Source organism: Marmota monax, unplaced genomic scaffold, assembly GCF_021218885.2.
Source record: "Marmota monax isolate L192 unplaced genomic scaffold, Marmota_monax_Labrador192_F-V1.1 WCK01_AAM20220418_F8-fsc00013, whole genome shotgun sequence".
NCBI classification, from domain to species: Eukaryota; Metazoa; Chordata; class Mammalia; order Rodentia; family Sciuridae; genus Marmota; species Marmota monax.
In genome coordinates, this window is record NW_026692202.1 from 1,397,504 (window position 1) to 1,421,084 (window position 23,581).

The following is a 23,581-nucleotide window of genomic DNA, read 5'->3' on the forward strand; positions in this document are numbered from 1 at the left end:
ATGCTCATATACGAATACATGACCTCAGTGAAACTCCACACCAGGTACAACCACAGGGATGGGATCTAATTAGAATAAGTTATACTCCATGTGGTATAATGTATCAAAATACATTCTACTGTCATGTATATCTAAACAGAACAACCATAAAAAAAGATATCTAGTTTAGCCATACACCTGGCTAATAGCCTACAAAGTAGTAAAAACATAACTTTTGTGGTGATCCTGTCTACCAGAAAGAAATCTACAAATTAATGTGTAACTTCATACTATCCGGATTCTAATCACACAGTAGATAGCCAATTCAAACACCTGTAGATTGTCCTGAGACTGAAATCATGGGCGGGCCACTGTACAAAGGCCCAGCCTGACTTTGTCAGGACATGTCTCCTCCCCCATGACACCTTATTTCTAAGTTTTGGATTTTCCTTTCTTTTTGTTTTTGTTTTTGATCACAGTGGCATGGTTATGACCCTAGACATACTGGTTGGGTTCCTGGTTCTGGGCCTAGGAGCCGGATGTACTAGCTACACTGAAGTCTTTAAAATGATGTACTGATGAGGGAGGAATTGAGTGATCTTGGGAAGCTTCATGGAGCAGAGGATCAGAGAGCTACATCTTTAAATATGAATTGTTTTTTAAAGATGAGAGGTCATTAGAGAAATCTGATCAAAGAATCATTTGGGCTGGGCATGGTGGAGCACACCTGTAATCCCATCAGCCCAGGAGGCTGAGGCAGGAGGAGTACAAGTTCAAAGCCAGCCTCAGCAATTTAGTAAGGCCCTGAGAATAATGTCTCAAAATAAAAACATAAAAAGGCCTGGGGATGTAGCTCAGTGGTAAAGCACCCTGGGTTCAATCCCCAGTACCTCAAAAGAATAATAATGATAGTTCAAAAGTCATTATTCTAAGGTCCAGTTATTGCTCTAGAGGCTCTTAGTCCCCCACTGGGAGCCCAAGTCTACTGATGAGTTTCCTTAAGTGTCTGTGTCTTCCTTCTATAGCTTTTCTCTCTCTCTTTTCTACTGCTTGCTTACCTCTGCCTTTGGTTATAATTTCTGCTTTGCTCTTATTTGCTTGCAATTAGCAGAGGAACATCATAACAGGCTCTTGGTGAGAGTACCCAAAGGACTCTTCCCTTCCACCCCCAGCACTGGGGATTAAACTCAGGGGCGCTTAGTTGGTGAGGCTAACCTGGAACTTGTGATCCTCCTGCCTCACTTCTGGAGTTGCTCAGATTACAGCTGTGCCCCAGCATATCCAGCTGAGGTTAAATTATTTTTAATACCTTCTAAGATGGAAAGGAAATACGTAATACATTTTAATGTGATTTTCACCACAGTGATTAAAATAAGTTTGGTGATTAAAATAATAAATTATGCTTTTCTTTGGTGGTTCTATATGAAATATGCTCTTTATTCTTCTTTGGAAATTAATTTTAATAGGAAAACAAAATTATAAATTAATAGAGACATGTGACTTTTAAACCAAAGCAGAAAGCAGTTTAGTGAAAAGTGTGACAAAACTTTATGTCAATTGTTAGGCTACTTAGTCCTTTAAACCAGAAAAAGCATCCCCTGACCAATACTGACATCTCCAGTCTGTCAGGTTGGCAAGATACTAGGATTTTTGTTAGCCTTGTAACGATGGCTATCAGATAAGCTACAATCATAGACAAAACAGTATCTACTAGCAATGCCACAAAACAACAGGGCTCTTTACCTATACTCTTCCTTTAAAAAATAAACTAAGTTTTGACATAGCTTGAAATCAAACATTAAACAGAAATATTTTCTTTCACCTCATTTGAAAATCATAGAGTAAGGCACAAAGTGGTCTCCTCTAGTTAAAAGTAATCTAATTTACTCAAGACCAAATTACCAAAGTAGAAAAAATGATGGTAAAGTAAAATTATCTCAAATCCATGAAATTATAGTATATAAATAAATCTCTTTTAACAGCTAAAAGATTTATTTTCAGACTATAATATTTTCTCTTTTCTGTCATTTAACTTTTTTTCCCTTAAAAAAGAAATTCAGGAAGAAGAGTACCTAAGCTTTTCATTGGGTTAATTCATTTGTCCAAAGATTACAGTTCTAATGATATATCGTACTAAATCTAAATTAAATGTTTAATGGACACTTAAATGAATATGTTAAGGTAGATTAATCAAATTCATTCTTTACTTGACATGGTGAATTACTATGCCTTGAAATCTTCCAAAGTATGTAATTTGTAGAAAATAAAAAATATATAGGTATAGGCATTGGTAAGCCAAATATCCAGAATTCAAATTCAACTGCATATTTGTAAATCAGTTTTTTAAAAAAAAAAAAACTTACTGGCACTTTAACCAAGATTTTATCACCTTTAATTTATTTTTTTTGGTACTGGAGATTAAACACAGGGTGCTTAACCACTAAGCCACATCCCCTAGTTTCAATCCCCAGTACTACAAAAATAAATAAATAACCCCAAACAAAAACAACACCCTAAATTTTTTTTTTTTGGGGGGGGGGTCATCAGTCACATCAATTTTATTTGCTTGGTAAAGATGTTTGGAAGTAGTTACATTTATTTATTTATTTATTTATTTTTTATCTTTAAAATTAGATTTATTTATCCAAATTAACACCCTAAATTATCTCATTTATATCCTTTACCTAGAAATTCCATCTTCTAAATACAACACAGTCAAAAAAATTAGAGAATTTAAGAACTATAAGAATCTTCCAGGGACAGCCAGTATAGAGGGATCCCAAACTTTAATTTGCATCAGAAGTTGTCATGATCTTTGTTAAAATGCAGGTGGACAGGTCTAATTCCACCCCTCTGACTCCACAGGCCTGGGATGGAGCCTACTGAGCTTCCTACTGAAATAGCTAGTGCAAGATGACTGTCATGTAGGTCGTCTATAGGTCATTGGGAGGACCAACACTCCTGTAGTCCACCCCACCTCCTCCATAAGCCAGGAGTCCCCTTGAACTATATCCCATTGAGACATTGTCTGCCTCAAATTATTCCTTCTTTAATGCCTGGAGGTAGCTCACTGCCTCCTAGGGCAGTACATTATACATCTAATGGAAGCTTCTAATAGGAATCTATATATTCAAAACACAAAGTCATTCAACATGGGCATACACAAATACGACAGTACAAAAACACAGAAGACACTGAAGAATCAAATGCATGAAGAACTGACCTGCTTATTCTGGTATTTGTTTATCAGATTCAAAAATAAGGCATAACATCTGGAATAGTTGGCCAAGGCTGCACAGCTATCACGATAAGTAGTTAGTTTGCTGCAGAAATGCCAAATGGGAAAATAAAAATTAAATGTTTTCCTATAAAATTCAGGAAGACATAATATCACATTAACCTTAGCCCTTCACAGTTACCCAGTTCATTAAAAGGAGTCTACAAATACTCCACGCACCAGCCTAGAGAAGCTGTAAAGAGACTTGATGTCCACTCTATATTCTGGGGATATGGAGCAAGGAAATTAAAAAATAAATAAATAATCAAACAAATAAACAAACAAATAAAAAGGTCCTTTGAAAAACAGAAGAAGGATAGGAAAGGCAGCAGAACACAACAGACACTAGTATGGCAATATGTAAATCAATGGATGTGTAACTGATGTGATTCTGCAATCTGTATATGGGGTAAAAATGGGAGCTCATAACCCTCTTGAATCAAAGTGTGAAGAATCAAGAAGTGTGTTGAATCAAGAACTATGTAATGTTTTGAACAGCCAACAATAAAAAATTAAAAAAAAAAAGAAAGAAAAGAAAAACAGAAGAAGACTGAAGACTGTAACACATCTACATGAGCAATGTACAACTGCTCTAATATACCAGGCAAGTAGTGCTCTGCTATCAGGAAAAGTAGACCTTAAGGTAAAAGATCTTTAAAATGGCTTTAAAATTTCTACAGCAAGCAAGTGAGCAAACAAAATCCACAAGGCAATACCAACAAACCCACATCAAATTGGGAGATGTTCATAAATTTCTTGCTAATTGATAGATCAATAGAACAATGTCAGTCATACTTTCAAAATTTGACCATGTAGCAGGCTATAAACAAATCTCAGTAAATTTTCAGAGAACTAGTATCTTAATAATACTCTCTGATCATAGTACACTTAAGTTATTTATTTTTTAAAATCAAAAATAATTTTCAAAATATATTTTAAAAATATTTTTAGAAACATATAACTAATGGATCAAAGAAATAAGAATACCTAAAAATATATCTGAATAATAACAAAAATATTACAAGTCAAAATTTGTAGAATGTAGCTAAAGCCGTGTTCAAAGGATAATATATAGTCTTAAGAAGACTAAAAAGAAAGATGAGTTTTTAATACAGAAGAAAAATATACCCATAGAAGTTAGAAGAAAGGGATTAATAAGGATAAGAGCTGAAGGAATAAGATAGAAAACAAACAAACAATAAATGGATCAATAAATCTACTGATTTTCTGTAAAAACTAATAAAACTGACAAACTTTTGGCAAGACTTATCAAGAAAAAAGATAAATATTAATCAAAATTAGAAATAAAATCAGTATTAAAAATGAAGAGCAGTATAACATATTTGTTAAAAGTATGAATTCTAGAGCCAGAATAACCTGTTTGATTTGTTGTCCTACAACTCACTGTGTGATTTTAGGAAAACTACTGATCTTTTCTGTGCCTCAGTTTCCTCATCTGTCAAATGAAGACAGCAATATCTTATCTATCCTCTGCTCCAGTCCTGGAATTGAACCAGGACCTCACGCATGCTAGGCAAGTACTCTACCATTGAGCTGCACCCCCAGCTCTTTTTTAGTTTGTTCTGAGACAGGGATGTACAAATTTGCACAGCCGGGCCTCAAACTTGAAATCCTCCTGCTGCAGTCTCCCCAACAGCCAGAATTACAGGCCTACCCCAACACACCTGCTTATAATGGAACCTATCTTAAAAAGTTGATATAAGGCCAGGTGCAGAGGCAATGCCTGTCATTCCAGTGACTGTGGAGGCTGAGACAGAAGATTCATAGGAAATTTAGAAATTTAGCAAGATCCACTGTGGAACCAACCTAGATGCCCTTCAGTGGATGAGTGGATAAAAAAAAAAATGTGACATATACACAATGGAATATTACTCAGCAATAAAAGAGAATAAAATCATGGCACTTTCAGGTAAATGGATGGCATTGGAGAAGATAATGCTAAATTAAGTTAGCCAGTCCCAACAAACCAATGCTAAATGTTTTCTCTGATATAAGGAGGCTGATTCGTAGTGGGGTAGAGAGGGGGAGCATGGGAGGAATAGACGAAGTCTAGGTAGGGCAGAGGGGTGGGAGGGGAAGGGAGTGGGCAGGGGGTTAGCAATGATGGTGGAATGTGATGGACATCATTATCCAAAGTACATGTATGAAGACACGAATTGAACTCAACATACTTTATATACAACAAGAGATATGAAAATTGTGCTGTATATGTGTAATAAGAATTGTAATGCATTCTGCTGTTATTTATTTTTTAAAATCAATTTAAAAATTAAAAAATAGGATATATATTTGTTATTTGAATGGAAGCTACTAAAAATAATAAAGTAAATTAAAAAAAAAAGAAATTTAGCAAAATCCTTAACAACTTAGGAAGACCCTGTCTCAAAATTTTAAAAAAATATTAAAGGATTAAAGATGTAGCTCAGTGCTAAAGTGACCCTAGGTTCAATTCTTAGTACCAAAAATAGAAACAAACAAACAAAAAACCAAGTTGATGTAAGGATAAAATGAATTAGTATTTGGAAAATTCTTTTAAAGTATTGCCTATCATGTACTAAGTATCCAAGTATCAAATATGTAAAGTAAATGAAAGATTCAACAGATACTAAAATGATGATAAGTAGAGTATTTTGGAACTCTATATTGTTTGAAAACTTAGAAAATTGTACAAAATCCTATAAAATTTTAACTATTTATTTATTTTGATACTGAGGATTGGACCCATGGGCACTCTGCCATTGAACTACATCCCCATCCCTATTTATTTTGAGACAGAGTCTTGCTAAGTTGTCCAGGCTGTCCTGGAACTATAATTCTCCTGCCTCAGCCTCCTGAGTTGCTGGCATTACAGGCATGTGCTACCATGCCATGCTAAAAAATATGACTTTTTAAACTGAGCCAAGGAGAAATAAAAATATCACTAGATATGCAGAAACTGAATTAGCCAGCTGCAGTGGCACATGCCTCTAGTCTGTACGTGCTTTTCAAAAAATAGATAAATTTAAAGGGGCATGGTGGTGCATGCCTATAATCTCAATGGCTTGGGAGACTGAGGCAGAAGGATTATAAATTCAAAGCCAGCCTCACAATTTAGCAAGGCCTGGATGGGGATATAGCTCAGTGGTTAAGCACCCCTGGTTCAATCCCTGGTACAAATACATAAATAAGCTTAATTTTCATAAATTCTTCTAGAAAAGAGAAATTGGAATGCTTCCCATTATGAGGCAGGTATAAACTTGAACCAAAAACAAACAATAATGTAGGAAAGGAAAAGAAAAGATCAACTTGACTCATGACCAGAGATGAAAAATCTCTGATTAAAACATTAGTTAACCAGACCCATCAATATATGATGGCCTACTAATATGAGAAAATCTTAATGTAATTTACTAGATTAATAGATTGAAAAAAGTAAATCTATGTATCCAAAATAGAATAAGGGCAAGCATTTGAAAAAACCTTGCTTAATGAGAAAGAATCTTTCCAGAACTTTCTTAAAAGTATCTATAAAAATCTACAAGAAACATCATTTTTCACTGGTGAGACCATAAAAATAATTCATTTAAAGTCAGGAAAACCTGCTGTGGTGGCTCAGGCCTATTACCCCACTATCAAAGAGACTGAGGCAGGAGGATTATAAGTCGCCCAGCCTCAGCAACTGTCTTAAAATAAGAGACCCTGTCTTAAAATAAAAATAATAAAAAGGGCTGGAGATGTAGCTCAGTGGTAGAGAATCCCTGGGTTCAAATAAAAGAAAAAATATCCTAAAGTTCTTATCATAGACTTACTGATTTTCTCAGTTCATAAGGAAGAAAAAAGAACGAGTCTGGATCTTAAAAGAAAAAAAGTGAGAGATTCATCTTTTAGCAAGATTCAAATTAAATCTATAATAGTAAAAGCAATGTAGCACTTACTGGTCTGAGGATGGACCATATAGAATGCCCAGAAACAGACCTGCAGTAATTTGGAAACATATAAATGACTGAAAATCCATGAGAAAAGGACAGCATATTCAAAAAGATGCTGGACAACAGACCATCCATCCACATGGAAAAAAAAATTAACTTGGACTCCCTATATGCCACCATCCACAAAACATAAACTCTTTGCAATTTTACAATGCTTCAAAATGGGAGTAATTAAAGATCCAGAACAAAGTTCAGGAAAGAAATAAAATCTGGACTCAATAGCCTCATACTGGGGTCAATTACCAATCTGGTCTTCAGGAAATTTAATAGTTAAAGATAGTACCAGGTTTCTTGAGAAAAATCATTATATTAAAATGCTGGCAAATAAAAGTAAGGGAAAAAATACAAATATGTAATTTAAAGACAGCTCTGAAATTCAACAACATCTTGTTTTGAGACAACCTGGATATAAATGACCATCCTGTCTGGAGTAAAGTACAGACATGATTAGTGGATGTGTGAACCAAAGTTCAAACCATTGGAATAAAATACAAAATCAGATCACACTTGTAACAGATGAACTGTGAAATATTATTTCCAGGTATACTAGGAAGTTCGCCATCTATCGTGGTACACAGAAATAAACAAGAACATTAGGGATAGCTCACAATTCACCAAAGAACTAAAATGACCTACATTTAGCGAATACAGAGTGGCAAGACAATCACACAGGAAACAGAATCCATAAAGCATGTATTCTAAATTTGGACCCACCAGATTTACTTTTTCTGCTAGGGGAAATAAAAAGCAAAAAAAGACAAAAAAGAATTCCCTGACAGTCACACACTCAAACATTGCAAATAATACGAAACCCAAGCATTAGCATTTTTGTAAGGCTACTTCATTCTCTTAGTCTACCTACCTGAATATTCTGGCAATATTGGTACAGACGTCCTTGTCATCCATGTACTGCTCCATCACTGTGCAGAGCTGGGGAAGGGTGCTGATGCTCAAGAACTTACTTCTTGCTAGCGGTGAATCAACCAAGTTTCTCAATGTAGCAGTTGCCTAGGATAAAAGCATGTTTGCACTATTTTTTATTTTATTTTTTTTTTTTGTAGTGGGGATTGAACCCAAGAACACTTAGCACTGAGCCACATCCCCAGTCCTTTTTTATTTTTTAGTTTATTTTGAAACAGGATCTCTCTAAGTTGTTTAGGGCCTCTTGAAACTTTGTGAGGCTGGCCTTTAAGTTGAGATTCTCCTGCCTCAACCTCCTGAGTTACTGGGATTACAGACGTATGCCAGGTGGCTGTGCCATTTTTTAAAACTGGAAAATATAGCCATGCTAATTATCTAACAAGGCACAATCCACTCCATAAATTTCATTGTATCAATCAGTAGGTAAACCAAGTCCCTGTTATGATTCTCCCATTAGAGAATATGGGTCTAGGCACAATAGCATGAAATAAAAACGAAGCAAGCCTAATTGGGTTCAAAGGTAAAGAATGGAATAATAGGCTGTGGGCTGGTGGGCTAGAGGGATGGTCAATGAGGAAAAAGACCGGATGTTTGAGGAGGAAAATGAAGAAATTGGGGGAGGTACAGAAGGTAGACAGACTAAAAGATATTTTTTTTCTAAAGAATTACGATGTGTGATGTATGGGTTTGGGGATGACCAGAATCCTTACACTGAGTCAGTGGATATTCTTGAAGACCTTGTAATAGAGTTCATCACTGAAATGACTCACAAGGCAGTGTCAATTGGAAGACAAGGTCGAGTACAAGTTGAAGATATCGTCTTCTTGATTCAGAAGGACCCAAGGAAGTTCGCTAGGGTTAAAGACTTGCTTACCATGAATGAAGCATTGAAACAAGCTAGAAAAGCATTTGATGAAGCAAACTACAGATCTTGATAATTTTTGTACTTCATGGAATTTCATTATCTTCTGTGGAAATCATATATAATAATTGTGTATTTTGTACAGTAATATCCTAATATCTAGGCATGTAAATGAAAGACGGAGAAACAAAGTTTTCAGCCTTTAATTTCATGTCTTTGATTTTAGAGTGATCCTTGAGCCTTTAATTGCCTGCCTTTACATGACCACACTTGAATTACTTACTGAGTTTTAATGACTACATGTAAGTTAAAGTACCTTACAAATTATGTGGTTCCTTCTGACTTTTGACTATCTAAAGGATGAAGTAGTATTTGTTACGTATATTTGTGCCATTATAAGCTATACTATAGCTGTTTAATATATGAAATCTAAATGTCATTTTGACTATGACTGCTGAGACATATGCCTTACATACATATTCTGAAGTTTTAGACAACAGTAGTCTGAGATGTTATTAAAGATAGTGAACTGGTTTTTCTTTTAAGGAGACGATATTTGAAACTACAAGTTTTTGTAGGAATGTTTATGTGTCTTAAATGATAATTTGTTTTAATATTTTCTAAATAGTGATTTTTTATTTTTATTTTTCTAGAAACTTAAAGTTTCATGTTGATGCTTCCATGTTGAAAGACTTTTTTGATTTAAAACCTTTTGGGACTTAGGTTACTTTTTAAGTTTTAGAACTCACTTTCCTGATAATTTACTTTCAGTAGCAGGAATGACAATGTTTAATGAGCTAATGGTAGGATAAGCATTTGGGGTAGTATTTTTTTTAACATATATATAAGTACTTGTGGAAATACGTAGTTGACTAAAACCACATGTAGCTACAAAAACCACTTTTGTAGTTCAGAGTTAAGAGGTTTTGTGTGAATTTAGCTTATTGCATTAAATTATTGCCCTTAGCTTAAAATAAGGATTAAAATTGCATTTAAAGAGATCACTGAATGCTACTGTTTGTGAAACTGAACTTTTTGATTCTACTTATAAATAGTATCTATAAATCAGTACCTGGGAAAATTTCACTTTCTTAACCTATTGATACAAGGAATAAAGTCTAAAAAATTAAACAGAAAAAAGAGAATGGAATAGGGAATTAGCATAACAGAAATCAGGGTGAAGCAAATCACTATCTGGGTTAATAGCCACAAGATCTTCAATTGATCCTGTGACAGCCATATCAGTTCCACAGATTAGAAATTTCTTGCTCTATTGTTCTTATAAATACCATCAAAGATGATGTGACCGAAGAATATTTAAGACTATCAGACTTATTTTCTTCTAAGTATTGAGATTTTTGCAAATTGGTCTTATTTTGTAGAACAATTTAAGAAAAACTGTGTTTTCCTTTGTCTAAGAGTAGAGAACAATTTAGTAAATCTGAAAATTGGTGTTGCTGTTATCTAATAATTTTCATATGTGGTGTGATCTTTCCTTGAGGGATGGTACAGGCAAGCTATTAGTGAAGAAAGTCAAATCAGTGCCACCATTTTCAAGCCTGGATTAGTTACTTAACCTTCCAAAGCAAATTTTTCTCATCAATAAAGTGGACATGGTGATAACTGCCCTGTTGTTAGCAGAAGGAATCACAGTTTTCCTAGTTGTGAGGATTCAATGAGATGAGATATGTAATGGCACTGCTAGAGCCCATTACCTAATGGTGTGCATATATCATAGGCTCACCCCCACCTTAATTGAGGAACTTCTCATTCAGGATGCAGAAGAGAGAACACTGGCTTTAGAGTCAACTAACAGGATTCAGTTCCAAATCTCCTTCAAGTTATGTGGGGCAGACACTCATTTTTCCACTTCCCCATTTTCATATCTATAAAAACAGGATTACTATTCTGCTCACTTTCAGAGTGGTTGTATGTAGCAAATAGAAAAGATGTGACAATGTATTCATATACTAGAAAGCATTAGGTAAATATAAAGCATCCTTATATCATAACAAAAAGATTTTGTAAGTTAAAATATAACTATCTTGAGAACAATTTAAAAATATCTCAATGTAGTGATTCAATTATACATGACTTAGTCAATTCTTCCTTGAAAGGTACAGGATCACAAACATTGTCAGGGAACTAAACTATACAAGTATTTGATCTGACCAGGAATCTACAATACAGTCTTCTAAGCTAAGGATTAGGTCTTTTGTGAAGACTAATAAACTGTTCTAGGAATCCCAGGCCATTGCTGCCATAAAATGGAAAATTCCCATCATCTGACTAGACTCTACCTGTTCTGAGACAGCCCAGGCCCTTGGGCACTACTGGTTTATCTCAATCCAAAGAATGACTCACACTTTCCTCAACAGAGACCAAAGAACACAGATGCCCAAGTGAATCCAGACCTGAACTGGTACATGCAGACACCATGGGGAACCCGTTCCACTCATATGCACATGAAGTTTCTTTTCCCTGGTTCCCAGGGCTTAGAAGATGGGCATTCGGATCCACAGTCATCTTCTTGCCCCCCTCATCTAACCTCTGGCAAGGGATGTTGTTAGCAGAAGGAATCACAGTTTTCCTAGGGACTTTTATTTTCTTGTTTCAACCTAAATTTTTTTCCCCCTCTCAATCCTTCTCACCTCATTAGAAAAAGTTAAGACAGCTCAAGGTTCTTGGGCCCCAATGTACTGCCTTTTATAAATGGCTCAGATCAATATGTCATATATCATCTTGGTTTAAATCCCTACCCATTTGCTACACATATCAATCATGTTATGTGCACAACACATAATTGATGCACTGAATATTTCCAAATTTGTCCATATGGGACTAGTAGAAAATATATGTGTGAAACTTGTACCACACACTACCTTATAATATCTCAATCTACAACACCACCATCAACTTAGCTGCTAAAATCTCAAAAGTCCCATAATCCTGTCTTGTTGCTTTAGTCACCATAGGCCCTGCTGGCTTTTCGCCGTTGCTCCTAGGATAAGGTTTAGTGCCCTGCCCATGGTCTATAAGGACATACATGATGTGGTTCTTACCAACCCCTCAAACTTTATCTCATACCATAAACTCCCTGGCAAACTCTATTTAATGTTATGTCTTCCTGTCTGTCTACTCCTATGGATTAGAGGCTTTCGTGGGGGCATATAACTTGTTTCTCTTCCCATCACTATGCCCCCAGGTTGGAGACTAATGCCTGTCATGAACATCTATCTACAAAGGAAAGGCTGGGTACCAATAGCAAGGTTAGGATATGAGAAAACCATGAATTAAGCAGACTGACCGTAAGATGATTTTAAAGGAGCAGAGTAATTAAAAAATATTGGATGAAAGAAAATGGATTTTGTGGAGGGGAGTGGTTCCCTGTGGATTTATTCCCTCTTCATCTCAATCAAATAGGCTCTGAAACTCCCCTGCTCCTTTCCCTTTCCACACATGACTGGTCACCTGTTCTACCTCTTCTCCCCCTCACCAGGTCACCATGGCTTCATCTCTTACCCACACTCCACAGTCCCCTGAACCAGGTCCTTCCACAGTCTCTTCCCATCTGGTTCATCTTCCCACAGCGTTCACTGATGCCTGAGGGGACTTCTCAAAACCCAACCTTCCCTTTTGGGAAGATGTCCAGGGTCTAGTGGGCAACATCCATATTCACTTTATAAAGCATAGTCCACTCCTCTGAGATGTCCTTGGAGCTCACTTCCTGCACCTCTTTTCCTCATCACACAGCCATTTTTTCAGACTCTGCCCCATAAAACATCATGATTCCACACCTTTGAATAGACCCCTTCTTCCACTTGGAACGCCCTCCTGGACTAACCCTTCCCTGCTCCCCCCACGGGCAATCTCCTGCTCATTTTCCAGGACCCAGCTCAGGCTCACTTGTCCTCCATGAAGACTGTCCAGTGGTTCTGTCAATGCCTCTTCATGCCTCTAGAGCCTCACCACAGAGTCATAATCACTTGCCCCTGCACCCCTCTCCCGTGGTGAATTCCTCCAGTGTATAAACCATCTCTAATTCCTCTTTCTACTCAGGACAATAAAATGTGCCCATGAAAAGCTCTTTCTGTTCAGGTGCTGCCTGGCTGGATGAAACATAGAAGGAGAAGGGGAAGGAGGAGAGGAACAGAGAGGGAAGCTGGAAAGGAGAGGGGTCGGGAGGTTTTTCCCTTTAAGAAGCCTCTGGCAAGAAAATGCAGAGGATTATCAAAGGCCTGGGTGACACAGAGCTAAAATCCCTGAGGTAGAAGGTCCTGGAAGAGGCCACCAGGCAGATGCAGCTATGCAGGTCCCCACTGTGAGAACTGCCTCAATCTCTGTGAGCCGCTACTCTCAATACCAGCTGGGGGGATGGTGTGTTGATTGTTCAGACCCAGAGAAGGGTGGGTGGGAAGAGAGTCTAGCTAAATAGCATGGTATGGTGAAGGCGAGTTTCTATCCTAATTTATGTTGTTTCAAATTGTACTTTGATATATATTTATCTTTTTTATTGTACATAATCTTTTTTAAAATTAGAGCTTTATAGATGTACATAGTGGCTGAGTTCATCCCGATAAACTCACACCTGCATAGAAATCGATTTCAGTCCATGATCCCCCTTTTCCCGTCCCCTCTTTTCCCCTTTCCTCCTCCCCTCTCTCATTCTCCTTCCACTATTAGACTTCCTTTCATTTTATATTTGATTGGTTCTTTCTACCTATGCATAAAGGTGAACTTCCTTATTGTATACTTATATATGCACATAAAATGATTTTTAAGAACTCTTATCCATCCTACCACTCTGCTTCTTGATCCCCTTTTCTACAATACTGATCTTCCCTTTATGTTATCCTATCCTTCCCTCCCCCTTTCCTTTATTTTACTCTAGCTTCTGCATATGAGAGAAATGTTCAACCTTTGAGTTTCTGAGTCTAGCTTTTTGCACTTAGCACGATATTCTCCATTTCCAACCACTTACTGGCAAATGCCATGATTTCATTCTTTTTTTACAGAGAAGTGGATCTCTCTCTCTCTCTCCATGTATATATTTTTATATATAAATATGTAATGTACATGTATGTACGTATGTAATATATGTGCACATATACATAGATACATAATATATACATTATATACACATCATACATCATATATATAGATATCTACTCAGCTCTAAAAGATAAAATTATGGCATATATTATGTATATATACATATGTATTAAAATTGTGATATATATGTATATATAAGATGTGATAAGACACATCACAATTTCTTAATCCATTCATCTATTGGCATTGATTGATTCCATAATCTAGCTATTGTGAATTGTGCTGCTATAAACATTGAGGTGGCTATATTGTTACAGTATTCTAATTTTTGATCTTTTGGGAAAATACCAAGGAATGGGATATCTGGACCATGTGGTGGTTTCATTCCTAGTTTTTTTGAGAACTCTCCACACTGCTCTCCAGAGTGCTGTACTAGTTTGCAGTTCCACCAACAATTGTACATATATATATATATATATATATATATATTTTTTTTTTTTTTTTTTTAATTTTTTATTGTTGGTTGTTCAAACCATTACAAATTTCTTGATATATCATATTTCACACGTTGATTCAAGTGGGTTATGAATATATTTTTTAATATTTTATTTTTTAGTTGTAGTTGGACACAATACCTTTATTTCACTTATTTGTTTTTTTATGTGGTGCTGAGGATCGAACCCATGGTCTTGCATGTTCGAGGCGAGCGCTCTACTGCTGAGCCACAACCCTAGCTCTGTACATATTTTTTAAAATCATCTCAAAATCCTTTCTTTTTTTAAAAAAAGCCCAAGTTACATGTATACATAGATACTTGTTTAACTTTTTAATGACTTACTGGAGCAACTGTCAACCTTAACTGTCATTTCACTAAGAAAGTATGAAAATAGCAAATTACAAAATATAAGCTTTCATTCTTATTTGTCCCATCTTGTAATCTGCAACAGTGTGGGACAGACATATGGAATTGGAAGGCAACCAGTGGGAAGAAGAAAAAAGAGAAGACTGGACCTGATGGTGCATGTCTGTAATCCCAGCTACCTGGGAGGCTGAGACAGGAGGATCACAAGTTCAAGGTCAGCTTTAGCAACTTAGTGAGGCCCTAAGAATCTTAGTGAGATCTTATCTCAAAATAAAAAATAAAAAGGGCTGGGGACCTAGCTCGGTGGTTAAGCACCCCTAGATTCAATCCCTGGTACCAAACAAACAAACAAAAAATCCCAGCATTTCAATACAGTAAAATTGAACCCAAAAGATTTAGCTTCTATTTTTCCAAGTTAATTGTCAGTACTTACCAACTTCAAAATATGTTTTCAACTATTAGCTGGGGATCTAACCCAGGGCCTTGAATAACCTTAGCAAATACCAGTAAACTTTGTCTTAAACTATGGAGACCCTGACTAGGTCATAACACTCCTATATTCTCTGCTGCAGTGGGGGAGGGTGTAAGGTGGAGAAGGCTGCTAGTAGACCTGAGTTTCCACAGACTGCCCATTTCCAGAGGGGGATGGCCCTCTCTCTTTCTTGTCCTCCCCCAGAGTCCTCAGTCCCCTGGGAACTCACTGGATTCCCCCCCAGAAGGTGATCAGCTCCTTCTCCAAGAACCCACCATGAAACTCTCATTTTAGGTGCATCAGAAGTTTCCCCATTTTAAAAAAAGTTTTCAAAGAAATCTTTGGGACATAAAACACTTGGAAATTGTACCATTCATTGTCTGGAAGTTACCATGCTTCCTCAACCTAATTTAGGATCAAGATTCAGTTTTATATATCAAATGATATTTATGCAAAGGATCTGAGCAGCTACTTCCTGGCCTATCTCATGAGCTTCACTTCATTTGCTCCTTAAAACAATCCCCTGAGCCGTAACGTGCCCTATTTTCGAGATGAGGAAACTGGGGCTCAGAAATTCTACCCCTTTCCAGGTAGGCTGGTGGCCTGGGCTTCTCCTTGTCCACTGCCTCCCCTGCTCTATCTGGCATTTGTCTCGAAACACATTTATTTTATTTCTCAATGATCTGGAATATCCATAACCCAAATCCCTGGAGCTTTATCTCAGCTGCCAACTGCAAAATGGTTCACTTCCCACTGATGATGTGAAAGAATAAATACAGCCGCCAGAGACCACAAACAGTGTCAAATGATTTAAAACCAAAGCCACACCATTTTCCAACCTCAGCTAAACCATCTCCCTCTATTAATAAAAGCACATTCATTTTTTGGATTTGTGCCTAACTGAGACCACATATATGCCCAAATCAGAGCCTATGTGGTAACCCAAGAAGTTTCATATTGTCTCACATATGATTAGTACAGTTCTGGCTGAGATAAAAGAAACCAATGATGAGATGCTGCTCTACACATGAAACCATGGGTACCAACAGTTTCTAAGCATTTGTTACAGTTTGTTAAGATATATGCACATGTGGGAGGAAAAGACGAATTCTAGGTAGAACAGAGGGGTTGGAGGGGTAGGGAGGGGGCATGGGGTTAGAAATGATGGTGAAATGTGAGGATCATTACTATCCAAAGTACATGTATAAAGACACAAATTGGTGTGAATTTACTATGTATATGACCAGAGATATGAAAAATTGTGCTCTATATGTGTAATAATTGTAATGCATTCTGTTGTCATATATAAATAAAAAATTTACATAAAAATGATATATGCATATGAAAGTATTATATTAACTTAATTATTATAGGCTATAGCCAAAAGAAAAATTTCACCTAATTTCAGCAACAATATGCTAAGAAAAATAAGCTAGACACAGTACTCTTGTTAACTGTATTATATTCATCCCAATTTCCTGATTACAACATACTGAAGTTATGTAAGATGTTGCCATTGGGAGAAGCGGGTGATGGGTACATAGGACCTCACTGTGCTGTTTTAGAGCTTCTTGTGAATTTATACTTAGTTCAAAATAAAAGTTAAAAAGGAGTCAGACAACAATGGAGTTCTGGAGATTCCCCTTAGAAAAAGGAAGGACATGATACCATGGGGTAGCAGGTGAGGGAGGGAAAGAATCTGAATTGGGGGAGTCTTGGGAGGAGCCCTCAGGCTTACAGGCCAAAGACACAGAACAGGTGGGGGAGGGAAGACAAAGCAAACCATGCAACCTGGGGTGCTACAGAACAGGTCTAATGTTCAAAGCAGGAGAAGTACACCTTTCTCTACAGATTACATTCCAATGAGCTGAGCTAAGGGTATGGCTTAGTGGTAGAGCATTTGCCTATTGTGCATGGGCCCTGGATTCCATTCCCAGCACTGCAAAGAAAAAAAACAAAAGCAATTTCACCAAATCAAATGAGTCATCTGTGAAGGGGTATATGGTGGTAGGGGGAGGGCTGGAAATACTAATGAATTAAAAAAATAGGAATATAAATTCAAGTCAGTCTGGTATTATTATTATTTGTTAGGTACCAGGGTTGAACCTAGGGGTGCTTAACCACTGAGCCACATCCCCAGCCCCTTTTAATTTTTTTTATTTTGCGAAAGGGTCTCTACTAAATTGCAGAGACTGGCCTTGAACTTGTGATTCTCCTGCCTCAGGCTCTTGAGTCCATGGGATTATGCCCCCACTGCCACCCGCCTATCATCAGTCTAGTTTTAGTAGTTACATTGTAAACCCAAAATTGCCTAACTGTAAATGCAAGTATGTTGGGATTTTTGATTACAGCAAAGCAACTTTGCACACATTGTTCTCAAGAACACGTTGTTCTCAAGAACACATTGTTCTCAAGAACACGTTGTTCTCAAGAACACATTGTTCTCAATGGAGGACAAATGAGACACCAGGAGAACTTGGGCTGGGCTGTGTTTATGATATCCCAGGAAGGAGGCGGGATGGAGGTCAGGCTCCCTGAGGCAGATAAGTCCAGCTCTTGTATTAGGCCTTCCACACTGTTGGCCTTTAAAGGTCAAAGAAGAACCCTATACCTCCTGATAATCCATTCTAGCTCAACATTGACAAACGCCTATTTCTGTCTGTGTCACCTTCCTGGGTGTTATAATTTCCTGATGACCTTTAGGGGCCTGTCTGCTAACTGCCCTATATTTTCCTTCTTTCAAGTTTCAGCAAGTTCTCCTTAAATTCTAGTATTTTGAAATTAGCCAGCATGCACGGTTTAACCTGCTTTACTCTTAGGATTTTATATGCAAGCTTGGGTCTCCCATTTTGCTGGGAAGGAGTACTAATGCTTTGACTTGCAGCTCGAATAGAGGCCCCAGAGTTCCCCTGGGCATTTCTTATTCTCAAAATGTTATTACCTGTCCCCTGTACAGAACTGGGTGCACACTGATCATGTGGAAGTACCATGGTTTTTGCAGAAGAATGAGACATAGGAATACTATTATCTGGTTTCAAAAAGTAGTCCCCTTCAGGTGGCTATCTTGTTGACCACAGTAGAACTTGCCACCAGAGCATGCCTGGCACACAGCAGCCATTCACAAACAATTGTGAAGTGAATGTCTCTTGGTTTCAGCTTCATGGTGACATATAAGCATGTGTATACATATACACGCATATACATAAGAAATAGCACAAAGAAAGCCTTCAGAATCAACACTTCAGTATTTTTCCCTCTGAAGGAGTCTTTGACACTGGTTCTTTCATATCCGTTATAATCAGTCTAAAATATAACTACAGCAGCACCTCTTAATTGGTGCTCCTGCATTTAAGATCTTAACCCTCCAATCTGTCACCTGGACATATTCTTCTACCATTATTTCCAGCATTTTGATGTCCTTTGGCTGACAGCTTATGATTCACATTCATCTTTCTGCTACTCTGATCTCATCTGGCCTTCCCCATGCACAGACCTCTATCTGTTCCTGCTATCCCAGGGCCATTTTGCAGTCTGGCATTTGAGACCCATGGCTGTACCCTGTGAATCTTGCCTCCTGTGACTCACCCCACTGACTCCCTGTTCTGTACAGCTTTGCCTCCTTGGCATCCCCCAAACACATCTGCCTGCATATTCATCATCCTTTTCCCTTTGTTCCAGTTTCCCAGATTCCACACAACTGTCAGGGTTCAGCTGCAGGAGATGTTTTCCATCCGTTTGGTGGGCTCCAACACTGTGGCTTTAGAGAAACAGGATGACTCTAGCCCTGTGCCAGATGCTAAGACATGAAAACTTTGAAAACACAAGGTTCCCAGAAAGTGGGGAAGCTATCAAGGCCTCCCAGCAGCCAGCTGCAAAGGACAGGCAGTCACACGGCAGCTCTTGTCATGTTCTCATTTTCTCTGGCTTACAGACATTATTTGATTAATATTACAATCTCAGGTGATTTATTTATATCCCAATTGAACATATTTGCTTTTAAAAATGTCTCACGATCTGGAGCCATGAAAGCTGGTATAACAAATACTTCCACTGGTGGCCAGATCTGCCCAGGGCTGAATCTGCACATGATCTGGCTGGTGAAAAGCCAGTGTCACACATTGACTGGAGCAGAGTGTTTTATCCATTTTCCTAGTGAAGTCATGTTACTTACATTTTTTCATTCATTTGATACAAAACAGTGTTGCTTATTTATTTGTTTTTGTGCCAGGGATTGAACCCAGAGCACTTAACCACTGAGCCACATCCCCAAAAACTTTTTTATTTTTAATTTTTTAAAATTTTATTTTGATGCAGGGTCTTGCTAAGTTGCTGAGGCTGGCCTCGAACTGGGGATCCTCCTGCCTTAGCCTCCTGTGTCACTGGGATTACAGGCATGTGCCACCACATCCAGGGCTCTTCTTGGTTTTAACTAAATATAAGGGAATGTCCATTGTAGGGGATTCTGCAAATGACAAAGCCTAAAACAATGTTTCCTTCCTCTCCAAATCTGTAAAGACACTGGGATACAGTAGACCCAAATGTCATTTGGCAATCACAGCAGAAGCATGTTCTCAGGTGGTAGCAAAAACAGGCTCCACTTTCTCCTATTAGACAGGCTGTGGGGTGCTGACTGTGGTCCAGGCAGAGGCCCCACCCATGCCAGATCTTTACTGGGTTCAAAGGAAAGGTTTGGATGCAGCAGGCAGCAAGAAGGTTCTATAGTATCCCCTAGAGGGAAAGGAGAGGGGGAGCTGAACTGCTGAGCTAATTGGCACCTCGGGATGCCAAATCCAGGGAAAAGGGAAAGAAAAGCAAAGAGGAACAGAGGGAATACACTTACTGGCACACCAGAGCCCTGTTTCTTGATTTGATATATTTCTGATTGCAAGAGCACTCAATGATACACACACACACACACACACATACATATATGTGATATAAAATGATATCATATATAAAATGGGTTGGAAAGACGTTTTTCAACTAGACAAGAATTCCACAAGCACTTGCATAAAAATTTAAAATGGCATAACATCTCAATATGGAGATGATGGACAATTTGAGATATATCCTTATCACAGAATGTTATGTAGTCATAAAAAATAATATAAGTTTATAGAATTGAGGCAAGAGATTTTTACCAAGTATTATTATATGAAGAATGAGGAATGCCCTGGATGTGGTGGCACATGCCTGTAATCCCAGTGACATAGGAGGCTAGGGCAGGAGGATCCCCAGTTCGAGGCCAGCCTCAGCAACTTAGCAAGACCCTGCATCAAAGTAAAATTAAAAAAAAATAAAATAAAAAATAAAAAAGTTTTGGGGATGTGGCTCAGTGGTTAAGTGCTCTGGGTTCAATCCCTGGCACAAAACCAAAAATTTTTAAAAATCCATTTTTTAAAACCTATGTGTGTATTAAAAGCAAACAAATACATCAGTGTAAACAACATTAGAAACTGAATGGATAAGAATGAGAAACAGGAGAGGAAGAGGGTGATTGGAAATAAAACAAAACAAAAACAATGAAAAATAACAGACTCTCCAATAAAAAACAATAATTATATAAAGTTATATATATGCACATATTTAAAATCCAAATTGGAGGTGTGTTAGTGCATCTCAGGGTAAATATTTCACGTATTTTTATACTTTTTCTTATACTTGCCTACATTTTAATGTGATTATAAACATTATGCAATCAGAATTATTTTCAGTAAGAAAAAAATGTAAGTGATTAAAACATTGACAGCATAAAAATGTTTCTTAAGTCTTCCTGGTCAAAACACAATCCACTAGTAGAGTTTTGCAACATTCATGACCAAAAGAGGTTTTTGCAATCATCTTCAAAATGGAGAAAAACCGAAGTTCAAAATTAATAATGGTCATACGTATTTTAAGCATCTTGAAATTAGGGTCTAAAATCTAATTTTTAATGCTTTTCCAACAGCTTAGCACATACACAGTGCTCAATCAATTCTCGTTAATTGACAAGCACATGTCAAATCACATGAATTATTATATCAAAGATGTTATTATTTGATACACAAATGCTATTAAGAGTAAAATCTCATCTAAAAAATAATATGAGAGCCAGAGCAGGTTTGATGAAAATGAGTTAAATATGAAATTTAATCTGGGGGCTGGGGATGTGGCTCAAGTGGTAGCGCGCTCGCCTGGCATGCGTGCGGCCCGGGTTCGATCCTCAGCACCACATACAAAGATGTTGTGTCCACCGAAAACTAAAAAAAAATAAATAAATAAATAAAAAAAAAAGAAATTTAATCTGTCACAAAAACAGTAATAAAACTAATACATAACAATTTTTTTCCTCCTGCTCTGGTTATACTAAATGCACCTAGCTGGGTGCAGTAGTGCACATTTGTAATCAGCGCAACTTGGGAGGTTGAGGAAGAAGGATCGCGAGTTCAAGACCAACCTTGGCAACTTGGCCAGACTGTCTCAAAATAAAACATAAAAATAGCTTGGGATGTAGCTCAGTGGTAAAGTACCCCTGGGTTCAATCCCTAGCACTATAAAAAAAATGGAAAAAGAAAAAGAAATACGTAGTATTCAGCTTTGTTACCTGTGTTTCTGTAGTCTCAGGGCTGTATGTTATCTACATACTCCATGACAACTGAATACCACTAATTTCTGCTTATTATTGTGGATATGAGAGTTATGACATTAGCTACCAAGCATAAACAATCATAAACAATTTCTAGGCCAGGCCCATCTTCAAAACACTAAACTGCCGTTACAGTTCTGACTATAAGAAGCAACTGTCTTGCAGAAAAGCGCAGCTTTTCATTCTTCCAGGGCTGCTCTCTTTGCAGGGCAGTAGAAATGGATGTCCCCCAGCTGGATGGAGAGCTGCCTTGTGAAAAGCTACGGAGTACCCTCAACAGGGCGATTTGGCACCAAGATCACCCAGGGCAGAGGTGGAGCAGGGGCTACTGCCCTTGATCCTTGAGGCCTGGGACCTCCACTGCTGTAGGAACTTCTCATCTGCAATTCTGTGAAATGGCAAGTACTATTAGGCAGCACAAAACTAATTTTATACATCCAATCTTTTCAAGTAAAATACTTACCTGGACTAACAAGTGGCCTGAATTAGGCAAACACGTCTCACATTTCTTGGTGTTCTCCTTTATTTGCTTTACCAAATTTGTCAATATTTCTACAGCACCTTTGCTGATCATTTCATTAAGAAATCTTGGATTTCCGGAAATGAATTTAATAGTCCCCGTACAGTATAAAAAAGCTTCACTGTTAGTTTGCAGATCTTCACTTCTCAGTACCTCTAATAATGATTCTGACAAAAAGATGAATTATTATAAATGTCTGAGTATAACAGCTTGAGAGAAATACATTAAAGCACTTGTTTGTGAACATCAAATACAATTTGTGAGCTATATTTGTCCAAAGGTACATGTAAATGCTTGTTAAGAGTCACTCAAGTAAGAAGAGCTTACTTTTAGCTACAACAGATCTCTGTAATAGTAATGATGGCAAAAGGGTAGACTTACTAATACATAAATAAGAAGCTATTCTTTTGGGCTGGGGTAGTGGCTCACTGGTAGAGCGCTTGCCTTGCACATGTAAGGCCCTGGGTTTGATCCTCAGTACCACATAAAAAAATAAATAAAGACTTTTTTAAAAAAGCTATTTCTTTTAATCAAATGCCACTCCTTACCTCTTACTAGTATTTACCAGTCTTAATTTTTAGTTACAAAAATTTCAGGTTATTATAGAATACTAATAATCAAAGTATTTTATTTATTTACTGGGTACTAGAGATTGAAACAGGAGGTGGGAGGCTTTACCACTGAGCTATATCCCCAACCCTTTTAAAAAAACTTTTAAATTTTGAGACAGGGTCTTGATAAATTTCTGAGACTGGTCTCAAACTTGTGATCATCCAGCCTCAGCCTCAGAAATTGCTGGGATTACAGGCCAGTGCCATCACACCCAGCATTAACTCTTAAAGCATTTTAAGAGTTTGACTGTTTTGGGTACAGTGGTGCACGCCTGTAATTCCAGTGCCTTGGGAAGCTGAGGCAGGAGGATTGCAAGTTCAAGGCCAGCCTCAGCAACTTAATGAGACCCTGTCTCAAAATAAGAAATAGAAAGAGCTGGGGATGCACCCCTGGGTTTAATCCCCGTTACC

The 23,581-nt window shown here is 37.5% G+C and overlaps 2 protein-coding genes across 7 annotated transcripts in view; one reads left to right on the forward strand and one right to left on the reverse strand.

Moving 5' to 3' along the window:
- Armc2 (armadillo repeat containing 2) overlaps positions 1-23,581 on the reverse strand; it is a 102,997-nt gene that overhangs the window by 24,275 nt on the left and 55,141 nt on the right. For all 6 annotated transcript variants that reach the window (XM_046430333.2, XM_046430325.2, XM_046430349.2 and 3 more), the window contains 3 exons: positions 22,503-22,726; positions 8,108-8,253; positions 3,203-3,302 (listed from right to left, as the gene is read on the reverse strand). In XM_046430333.2, coding sequence (XP_046286289.1) covers positions 3,203-3,302; positions 8,108-8,253; positions 22,503-22,726 — 470 coding nt within the window. The remainder of the gene's footprint in view (positions 1-3,202; positions 3,303-8,107; positions 8,254-22,502; positions 22,727-23,581) is intronic.
- LOC124083620 (transcription initiation factor TFIID subunit 13-like) lies at positions 8,217-9,101 on the forward strand. Its single transcript, XM_046430368.2, has one exon. The coding sequence runs from the start codon at positions 8,730-8,732 to the stop codon at positions 9,099-9,101; it is 372 nt and encodes a 123-aa protein (XP_046286324.1). The 5' UTR covers positions 8,217-8,729.

Coding starts and splice junctions, on each gene's coding strand:
- LOC124083620 (XM_046430368.2), top strand. CDS start 8,730: ATGGTCAATGAGGAAAAAGACCGGATGTTTGAGGAGGAAAATGAAGAA.